General features: G+C 35.6%; 1 protein-coding gene across 1 annotated transcript; it reads left to right on the top strand.

Moving 5' to 3' along the window:
* Positions 1-3,987: 3,987 nt before the first annotated feature.
* On the top strand, positions 3,988-9,725 carry gdf7 (growth differentiation factor 7). The gene is made up of 2 exons (XM_028797388.2): positions 3,988-4,822; positions 8,579-9,725. Exons 1-2 carry the CDS (start codon positions 4,516-4,518, stop codon positions 9,514-9,516), a joined length of 1,245 nt encoding a protein of 414 aa, XP_028653221.2. The 5' UTR covers positions 3,988-4,515; the 3' UTR covers positions 9,517-9,725.
* The last annotated feature ends 2,198 nt before the right edge of the window (positions 9,726-11,923 follow it).

The raw sequence follows: 11,923 nt of genomic DNA, 5'->3' as shown, positions 1-11,923 counted from the left end.
AAGGTCAAGTTCTGCTATAAAAGATAAAATGTCTGATTCAGGCTGTTCTGTTTTCAGGAAAAAAAGCCTAACCTACATGACTGGGGATTTTGCCTTTTTGGGACTGACCAAGGTGCCCTGCTTGTTTATGTTGAGCTTCTGTCAGTTAGAAGCTGGCATAATTCAATGTGAACAGTATTTGTTTTGATGGCAAATTTCCTGGTGTCAGCTGACCTGAGAAAGGTTACACATTGTATATACAGGTTAAAAAGTACCCACAGAAAATGTGTTTATATTATAGTAGTAAATATAGTTTTTATTTTTACAAGAATATGTCAGGGGAATTTAACCATTTGTAATAATGAAGTGAGTTCTGTCAAGTTGAGCAAAAGGCTTGAAATTCTCTCATCTAGAGGCAAGTCAGAAAAAAGAAAACATTCACATGCATTACGACTTAGACAGCAGCATATACCCTACACATTCTTTCTATTTCAAGTATTTGAAAAACTAAAATTAAAAGCCTTTGCTAATGTCCTAAGGACATGAAGGATAACGTCTCCAGGGTCTAAAGTTATGAGAGATCTGGTTAACACCACATCTCAGCCACAGATTTGTGCAAGGGGGTGGATTTTTCACTTTTTGTACATTTGTGTGGACGTCCATTTATTTGTGTTAACCAGCCTGTGTAATCTTTTTTTCAAACAGACAAAAAAAATGTTATTTAGTTAGATTACATCCATACATTTCATACTTTACACATTATTTTGAAGGTAATATGCATTCTTCACTAATTTATGAAAATACAGGAATAAACTTCCCCAAAAAACTAAAATTACAGCTAAAATGTTATGTATGTATATGTGGGTGTGTATTATTAAACATTATTATTTTTTTGCAAATGACTAAAATATTAAGTGAGCATTTTCTGAAATCAGTTATTTGAAATGCACAGTATGGATATTTTTCAACTGCCCTAGTAAGATTTTCATAATGTTTATTTAAATTTGAAATGTGTATACACTGTAGGAAGCTGACTTGGCTTTCAGAAATATCTCCAAATCTGGAAGTTAAAAAAACAGGGATGGAAAAAAAGGATGCTAATGCTATGTGTCTCAAGATATCTTAAATGTACATTAAATAAATAAGATATATTTCAAGATATCTGAAAATGGCACCCTGGTCACTTTGAGGTATCTGAGATGTATTTAGAGATATCTCAAAATGGATTTCAGATATCTTAAAATGCAGTTCATCTATTTAGATATGGTGAACTCAGTTCAAGATATCCCAAAATAACTTCCTTTACACTTATGCATATCTGAAAAGCATTTCAAGATGGCTCAAATACATTTTCAGGTATCCCAAAATAACACATGCATGTCAAGATATCTCAAATTGACCTTGCATGCAGTTTAAGATGTCTGACATTCATTTCCATATATCTCAAAATGACTACCTGTTAACAATTGGACTGCTTGTCATTTTAATATATCTTCCAAAGGATCTGAGTTATCTTGAATTGCACAGGAAATCAATGTAAGGAATATCAAAATGCATGTTTATTGTAAGATATCTGGCAACGTATTTGCCTCTAAATAGTCCAATTGTTATGTCAAAGTGCCTTGAAATATAATCAAAGATCTCTTAAAATATATTTTATATATATTTATATTGACTGATGTTTCAGATTTATTAAACACTCTTAGAAATCTAATATCTTCTAATATGTTTCTCCTTCATTTCAGATATTTTAAAATGAATGTCAAAATATTTCAGATATCATTCATAGCATCCCAAAATAACTTTCAGTCTTTTTGAGACATCTGAAAACCATTTCAAGATATCTCAAAATGACTATTTTAGGATATCTTGAATATATTCTGAACTTTTTGAGGTATCTTAAAATAGACAGCAAATTCTATTTTCAAAGAGGCAGTTTTATGACAATTGATTTTGACATATTTCAACCCCATATTTCATATAATAAAATGTATAGGTGAAGTTGAACCGCGACCCTCAACCAGGAAAAGCGGATGGGAAAATGAGATGAAATTAGAGAGGAGGTCAAATATCTCAAAATTAATTTGGAACATCCTGAGGTATATTCGACATATCTCAAAACGTATTGCAATATATAAAGAAACTTCTTTGAAATGGATTTTACAGAATAGAAAACATTAACTGCATTTTAAGCTTTTTAATTCATTCTGAGATATCTCAAAGTATCAGGTTTACAGCGTGTTTAGAAAATAATCTTAAACTTTGACAGCAGGGGGCGGCAATTGCACATGTTTTAAAGTAAAACGTTTCTTTCAAGAAAGCATATCAAGATAGTTTGACGAAGAATATACTGTCTCGGTGAAATGTGTTCAGTTCAGTTTTTGACTGATTAACCCGCATATCCGGGATAGGGTCTCGAGTGGCTTTGCCCGTCCCACCACACAGTGGAAGGACGGCACACACTGAGATAGTGCCAAGGCGTCTTGTAATGTAACGTTCTTTATTTCTGCGTAATCTGCGTACCTTAGTGATGTTTCTCCCAATGAATAGCACTGCCTAAATAAACGGCGGAACTTTTAATTGAAAGATCGAATATCTTCTCTTTTGTATGAACAACTTTCAGAGGCCTTTTTTCCGGTTGATTTTCGGGTTTCACCTTCTTTTGATAAGAAGTAAGGGCTGCGCAAGAAAATCGGAGTCAGCGGCACAGGCAGCACCCTTCTCAATATCCACCTGTAGACGTGAAACATAAACATACCGTTTGGTATACTGGTATAGTCATAAAAAAATCAATGACACTTTAGATTCTGCAAAGGCATATTTCACAGAACTTAACATTAAAACGTTTGTCTTTCCCTTAACTTCACTTTCCATGTCGTTGGCTGGAGGAGATTCGTGGAGACTCGAAACGATCAGACAACTCTTATCTCTAGGATTTACGAGGAATTCCGAGGCAATCTCAAGCTAACAGAGAGACAGAACCCCTCCATCGTGATTTGGGTCTGAATTCCAGCGTGTTATTCCTGATTCACTGCGAGTAGGAAGCGTCGCTGCCTCGGCGGGCTGCTCTCGATCCGGGGAGTCCCTACTGTGATGCTGAGCTCGTCATAGCGAAGTTCTCCCGTGTAGCTGAAATCCTTGTTCAAGCACAGATAGGATCCTCTTTTCTGTCGCTTCTTTTACTTAATCAGAAAGCTTACACCTGAGCTCTTGTTAGCATTAATTAGTATAAGACATAAATACATATCAGCGGTAAAAGGACTGTCAATTCAGCAAGAATTAGTATATTCTGTAGTACAGTCACACACGCGCTTGTTTATTGTTCCTCGATAAATGCATTAAAGTTAGATTTTCAAAAGAAAACGTATAACTTGTAAAAATAAAAACACACCCGGGTTAATGACCAAGGAGGTGCTGCTTGATACTGAAAGTCACATTAACCATCTGCGCTTTGCCATCTGCACAATGTGTCACCCATGAAGCTGCCTAACTGATGGGCGCTATACAAAATGTAACGAACTCAGTTGAATAAGACCACCCGAATATTGCACAGTTTATGCATAAGTTTTACTTCTTGAAATGGAAAAAACGTAGGTTACCAAAAAAAAAGATTTATAAACACTGCAATATTTCTATTGGAAGCGTTGTGATGGCCAACAGTTATTCCTCATTATTCATGTTCTAAACCTTTGATACAATTACACAATACCTCATGTTAGAAGTCTTATTAACTGACTTTTGTGCGGTTGGTTTTGGAAGACTAAACTGGACTTAAGAGATACGGAGCACGAAGAACAGAATGGCAAATGATTATCGATCGTCAAGCTTACTTCACCCCGCTATCATATTATACATGTCAAAAATGAGTGAGTGTAATAGATAGATAGATAGATAGATAGATAGATAGATAGATAGATAGATAGATAGATAGATAGATAGATAGATAGATAGATAGATAGATAGATAGATAGATAGATAGATAGATAGATAGATAGATAGATAGATAGATAGATCATTATTCGTTTTAACTGCCTTTACTCATTAATATTCTGCTTGGATTGTCATCATCATCTGAAAATCAGTAATTTGTCCTTGCATGTGGACTTTTTGATTTCTTTTTAATGTATATGTTAAATTGTCCGCAGAATACAGAAACGCACTTAAATCATGCAGTTATTTTTGAAGACGCAGGGTTGCGCGATTGAATCATTAGCTCGCCAGGGGGCTGATTCGATTAAACCTTTCGGTTAGTACTGAGCAAATTTCCTGCATTTTTCGAATGCCAGGTTTTTGCTGAAAAGCTTTGACTCACTCTGCAAGTGCACGAGACAAGAAAAAAAAAGTTTAGGCGGCTTTCGTTCTAATTCTCACTGAGAACTTGTAGTCCGCTTGGGGCGCTCTTGCTCGTGGACTTGTAATGCTTCGGCGGCTCAAGTCGGATCGGTGATATTTACACAATCTTTAAAAGCAGAGGGGGTGTTCCCAAAGTCTCTGAACCTCTCAAACTTGCTCATTCTCGGTCAGAGACCACTGAAAATGGATCTTGGCAGAGCCGTTGCTCTTCTCCTATGGTTTTCTTTTCACTTTGGACATGTTCTCGAGGCTGTGGTGTTTGGATCAAAGCGGCACCCTCTGAGTGCAGATGATAACGGGCTAAACCTGCGCGTGGGGGTACGCAGACAGAGGCAGTCGGCGCCGAGGAACGGCACTGTGGTGCCCCACGAGTATATGATGTCGCTATACAAGACCTTATCAGAGATCCAAAAAAAGGGTTTCAACTCCAGCTTCGTTCGTACCAGGAGGCATGCCAACACAGTCACAAGCTTTGTGGACCAAAGCAAAGGTGGGTAAACGGTATGAAGCTTCTGAGCAAGTGGACAACCGTGCGCAACAGATGTTATAGCTAGTAATAAAAACGAAGCAGCGCTGTACATTAGCGCATGGCTCATATTAGCTGTGACTGAAGTGTTCAAATTTTTAGTGAGATAGTACCACCGGTTTATGTTGCAAAAAGGAGAGACAGAACCCCTCTGGACAAAATCAGAATTAAATTAGTTTTCATCTAGCGATATTTCTGATCAAATTATTCACATCTCAGTTCTATACACGAAGGCTGCTCCTAACAGCTGCCATATATTAAAACTCAGTGTTATAAATTGGAAATGACAGATTAAGCAAAATCCCATTTAACGGAGATTACGTAATAGACGGTTATAGGTTTTCATTAAAATAGGGGATTCTATATGCAGGGATGTAGCGCATACAGGGACCTCGTTAATACCGACATATATTTTATAGACTTTTTAAAAAGAAACGAACAATACTTGGTTGCATGTTATTTTCGTCATGTTAGCTTTTTAAATATGACGTGCAAATGTTTATTTTTAAAAAATAAATTACGAATCGCGCACAGGGGACAAATTTAACACCGCTGTATTGTAAGAGAAGGAGGTACGTGGAAGAATTGATTGGAATCATAGACGCATTAGAGATGAAAGGGTGAATTATCTGTAAGAATTAGTTTAGAACTGAAACAAATAGTTTACGTCTAATTAAGTAAAGCTGACGTATATATAAATCTATCTATCTATCTATCTATCTATCTATCTATCTATCTATCTATCTATCTATCTATCTATCTATCTATCTATCTATCTATCTATCTATCTAATATTCAATCACACTAAATATATTAAGTTTAGAATCTACTGAAGGAATTATACTGAATAAGTATAGGTCGGAACATAGATGACTGTATTAACAAATCATTTTAATCCCCACATATTTATGTATATTTTTCTATACTATTTGTATGTACTATATGTACTACTGTTTATTTTAACAGTCAACTTAATTTTTACATTAGAACAGAATAGATTTAACGTATTCATAATTTATGCCGCGGCAGTATTTTCTGTTCTATTAATTCGCAGTAACCCTTCCGACCACAAGAATTTCTTCGCTTAGTTTTTATGTTTAGCTTGTAAAATTAAAAATGAAAGGCGGATTTTGCCTTTGTCTTTGCGATATTTGATTATTTCACAGTTGTCGATAGTTTTGAGCGTTGTTAGTAAATAAAATTAATAACTATTTTCGTCAAAGATTATTGAATATGATGAGTAAGTCGATTATTTACTAGTAGTACTAGTAGTAATAGTTATTTACCAGCATATATTGCAAAGAATATGAAAGCTGACAATTCGATACATACTTATTTAGTTTCAATTTTTAATTAAACATTGTATTAGATAGATAGATAGATAGATAGATAGATAGATAGATAGATAGATAGATAGATAGATAGATAGATAGATAGATAGATAGATAGATAGATAGATAGATAGATAGACATTTTATTTTGTTTAACGAGCTGGATATGTTTTGTTTTTTCCGAGATTAGCCTGGGCTCACATGACCCTGAATTGGAATAAACGATAGATAGACATTTTATTTTGTTTAAAGAGCTGGATATGTTTTATTTTTTCCGGGATTGGCCTGGGCTCACATGACCCTGAATTGGAATAAACAAGATCATAAAAATGGTCGGCTATTAGAAATCCCCTGAATTCACATTTTATATTTTCAGTTGATAGTTAAAAAAGAGAAAAGTAGGAATCGAACTTGTACTTTAGAACAATTTTATGGTTGCGTATGCGAAACAATTTAATTAAAAAATAAACAAATCGATACATACATACAGCAAATAAATCAAACCCGTGCGCGTTCAAAAACGCCGCTCTCTTAGCTGGGCTCCCGGATTTCCTTGGTTCTGCTCACTTTGCGATCTTCAGACTGACTCATCCGCGCTGTGAATACGATGAGTCACCTGTGAGCGTGCAGAGCTGCCGATCCACGTTGCTTTAGAATGCTCCAAAGTCTATAATTTCAAAAAATCAAACTTACATTCACTATTGCATTTTCTAACAAAAGAGTCTGGTAATAACTGAAAATGTACGACATGATGCTGTGCAGAGGCCATTGAAGTGAGCAGGTATATCTAGCATGAAGTCCTTGGGAATGGCTTCTGATATGTAGCTGTTTATCAGACTGTCACACATTTCATTAAAACGAAATCCTATAAGATGTTTTATGATGTTTTCCGGATTTTCCAAGTTGTTATTATAAATATTGTAATATAATATGTATCCCTATTAATAAGACATTTTTTTGTCTGCTTCTCCACCAATGTCTATTGCCGTCAATCAGCTATATTGCTCTATCATATTTATTGCGTATTAAAGGTTTAAAGTATATCAAGCTATAATATACATAGACAAAATGACAGAAAGATAGATTTTCTCAAACCCACTCAGTTAAGATTAGTAACTCATCTCGGCAGCACGTATCACATTTTAAATAACAGCTAACTGCAAATTTAAATATTAAACACTCTTTAACGAAATGCAGTTATACAGTAATAATAAAAATGTAAAAAAGAACAATTCTGTATTGATTAAATTCTCAAAGCATTATTGAATGTGTATTACTGGATATCAGTAATAAGACAAACACTTCAATAGAGAAACTAAAGCTTCAAACTTGTAATCCTGTATGAAGAAATAATTGAGTAAATTAAATGTGTATAGAATATAATTTACAATGATACATTCTTCCGTACACAGTCATTTTTTTGGGACCTTTAACGGTCCAGAGTTTTGCACATACAGGGATACTCTTTATATACTGTACTGTAAATATAAAGTGGCAAAGAATTTAAATATACACTGGAAGTTAAAAAGAGAAGCAGATACATAAACATTTAAAATATTTTAATAGAACAAAATTGTAAATTTAAATGTATAGTAGTTGTGATACTTGAAAACACTTTGAAGAAGCAGCAGCAGCAGGATTAAAAAGATGGATACCACAGTTTAAAATTAGAACTAATTATCCATGTGAAAGGCTTGTTTCTCTGAGTATAAAAGGGCTCTGTAAATCAATTTTAATCATTCTAAATAAGAAGGGTTCACAGTTATTTTTGGCTTCTATAAATGTGCCTGTAAAAAATTAAAAACTAAACTGAACCATGAATTGTGGAAGTCATATTGAATTAATTAGAGCTTCAGTTTCTTTACTAAGATCTTCCCTCTGTTGTGTTTTGTAATAAACTGCTAAGTTTATGCTAACACAGTGAAAAATAAGTACTACCTTTAACAATATGGTTTCATTTTAATTTGCATTAAGGATATGCTAGCTGTGCAGATTTTGTACTTTGGATTGTCTTTCTATAATTGAATGTCCTGAAGTTGGATTGGGAATTGTTAGACATAATAATCTAAATACATTCCAGCAAAAGTATAAAAGAAAAGCCACAAATGTATAGTAGACTTCACATCAGTTAACTTAATTAAGTGCCATTTGGAGTAAACCAGATTTTGATGTGACATCAGCCGAGCACAGGCTTGCACTGTAGAACATTTCCAGCACTGTACACTACATTTGTGTTGAATATGTGTTATGGAATTAAAGCTCCTAGGGACTGTAATTCACTTTAGCATGATTTCAAGTAAAAACAAAAGAGTAGTTCAGTGCACAAGATAAATCATGTTGTTCCATCCAGTGTTGTTTATGGTAACTGAGCGCATTTTTATTTGCACAGATAACCTCTCAGCCGATCCAGCTCAGCGGTACTTGTTTGATTTGTCAGCTTTATCTAAGACAGACGAGTTTGTGGGAGCAGAGCTTCGCATTTTAAGGAAACCTCCCCCCAACCTGCCTTTATCCCTTTCTCAAGGTGGAAATCTGTACCGAGTGATTTTGTATTCATGCACAGAGGGAAAGGCCAGACGGTACCTCTTGGATTCAAGGACCGTGGATCTGTTGGACATGGAGTCAGCCAAGTGGGAAGTTTTTGACATCTGGGAGGTTATGAAAGGCCAGAAAGGGAGTTACAGGACAAACAACCTCTTGTGCTTTGATTTGGTTGTTGTTGCCGAGGCTTCAAAGCGGGTGTCTCGGCCTCAGGATGTAGGTTTTGCTCGTCATGCTCAGCATCCTCAAGAAAAGGCACTTTTGGTGGTTTTTACTCACTCGAAGAAAAAAGAGAATCTTTTTAAGGAAATAAGAGACAAACTAAAATCTATGGGGGGCTTGGCTTTCTTGGATCCTCCAGACTCTGGTCAGGGATTTTCCCAAACGAGGCACCGGCGCAGGAGGAGGACAGCAATTTCTGCCAGGTCAGGAGGTGGTGGTGGAGGGAGAGGCCATGGGAAAAGGTCAAAAACACGATGCAGTAGGAAGCCCCTCCACGTTAACTTCAAGGAGTTAGGCTGGGACGACTGGATTATAGCACCATTGGATTACGAGGCATACCACTGCGAGGGAATTTGTGATTTCCCATTAAGATCTCACCTAGAGCCCACAAACCATGCAATAATTCAGACTCTAATGAATTCCATGGATCCCGAGTCAACTCCACCCAGTTGCTGTGTTCCCTCCAAACTTAGCCCCATTAGCATTTTATACATTGACTCGGGAAATAATGTGGTTTACAAGCAATACGAGGATATGGTGGTAGAATCCTGTGGCTGCAGGTAGCAGCTGGCCATGCCAGTGCCATATTGAAACACAAGGAACATTTATTGTTAATATTTTTTTTTTAAAGGAACACTTCAAAATGTCTGATGCTGTGTTTGTTTGTATATATGTGATTATTTTATAAGTGGGTTTCTTTAGTTTATATGTATGGTTACACGGTGCCAGAGTCCTGGATGAACTTTCTATTTTAAAGTTAAACCAAAGCCAAACTGTTTCTTTTGGTTTATTAGTTAACATCTAGCCATTTCTACAGTTTCTGCAGTACTGCTTATTGAACAGGCTTCAGGTCATGTATGCTTAGTCCATGAAAATTGTGTTCCCAGAGAGAAACACTCACACTTTTGGTAATGGGAAAAAGAGAACCTAATTAATATTGTGAACTAATTTGTTCATCCTTCACCAGTCATACAGACACAGGCCATATCAGCACAACAGAAAGCAATTAGTAAGAGAAAGCCGTCCTCTTAACCTTGTTTTGGTTTAATAACAAGAATGAGATCACTGACCGGGCTACAAGTGACCCTTTTGTTTTAGGGCCAGCTAGTCACCTTAATTATACAGCATATCCACAAATGATTTGTTCAAAAATCTGAATATATGCATTGACTGTTCATCAGAGACAACCAAAATATTTTCCAAACTCAAAAAGAAAGCTACGTGAACATCTGCCCAGCAAGAGCAGAACTCTAGCATTCTTCAGGCTGCATTGTTAATGCGTGTTTTACATAGGCAGGCATCTCAAGTCCCATTGTATTGCTGCACTTTCATCAGTATGTCGCAACATTAGAGCCATCAATCTAAAATTCCCAGTTTGATAAGTACGCACATCCAACTGCTTGTCAAGAATATTGCTGATTTTTTTTCTCTTAGACCCCTCTTACTATTTACTTTTGAGGCCTAACATTTTCAATTTTTAGTTATTTATTATGAATGTGAATAACAGCACAACATTACCCCTTTACTTTGGGCAGATATGATAATATTACAGTTTTTTGTGAGTTTTAAAATATTAGATATTGCAATTCAGTTCTGTAATATATTACAATTTATTAATTGCTTTCTGTCTGATTGAAGTTAAACATGAAATAATATCCCCTTAAGGTAAAAATATGACAGTTTTTAACTACGCACTTTTGGTTAATAGATTTCAGGAGTCTCAGAAGTCTCCACGGTAAGAATGACAATACTCGTTTATGAGACATAACTCTTATATTGGTACATCATGCAAAACTAACACTAAACAGTTCATTGTGGAAAAAGCTCTTATGTCCGTAATAGCATTTTCATCCAAAAATTGAGATTAGGATTTCTCACATTAAAATATTATTTCAATATATGCAAATGTGCATTTCAGTTTCTTGGGGGTACACAATCGTATGTTGCCAGGGCACACATATTGACCATTAACATGCTGTTTTCATGACAAGTTATTAAATTTGAATACATAGCAAAATTTTATGTACACTTTACAGTTTTCAAATACTGCTAAAAGTTCCATGTTGATTAATCCTGGCATAAAAAAAAAATTAGTCTTCTTTTCTTTTGCTCCTGACATTTTGCCACAACTGCAGTTTTACAAACGTGGAAATGAACTTTGGCAAGTCAAGAGACACGAATAAGCAAAGCATTGTGCTAAGATGTCAGGTAAGGTTTCTTGCTCCCCTGCTACCACTTTAAATATATCAGTTTGTGTACATGGAGGACACTAAACTGAGTGTATATCAGCCTTCAAGTCCTCCCATCAGCTGGAGTTGAACAGACTTGTGTCAAAGCACTTGATTTTTAATATGGCAATGCTTGCACATTACATGTTTCATATTACATTCTTCCTTTATTGTAGCTTTGTGAAAACCAAAATCACTTAAAATGTTGACTGAGCATTTAATAAAACAATTAAAAAAAACACATCTGTGGTGCGCCATTGGTGGGAATGTACAACAATGCATTTTGCCACATAAGTACCAATGAAATATATTGCTTCTACATTCCAACAGATGGCACACTGGAAATTTGAGAGAGAGCGAACAGATGAAAGATCTTCTTTAGTATCCTGGCAATTACATATACTTTATTAATTTATTTTGAAATGATGTAAGTTTACTTTAATTACCTTATAATTCATTAGTGCATGTAGTGTGGGTTTTCATTGTATTTTCATGCTTCACATTCATAAACACCACTTCTGCATTTTACATTTCTGCATTACACGTCTTGTGAAAGCATATAACTCAGGAGAAGGCAAAACACATTCAATGTTTGCATCTGTAGGGTTTAAGCAGGCCTAAAGCAGTGGTTTAACAGACCCAATAGTGTCTGGCTGCACACCTCCAACGGCAGACCCCCCATAGGTGTCTGTCGCTGGAGGTCTGTAACCAGATACTTCTCAAGTAATCAGACATGGGACAAC

Source organism: Erpetoichthys calabaricus, chromosome 3, assembly GCF_900747795.2.
Source record: "Erpetoichthys calabaricus chromosome 3, fErpCal1.3, whole genome shotgun sequence".
Taxonomy (NCBI): Eukaryota; Metazoa; Chordata; class Cladistia; order Polypteriformes; family Polypteridae; genus Erpetoichthys; species Erpetoichthys calabaricus.
The sequence above is the reverse complement of the archived record's forward strand: the minus strand, read 5'-3'. Positions and strand labels throughout refer to the sequence as shown.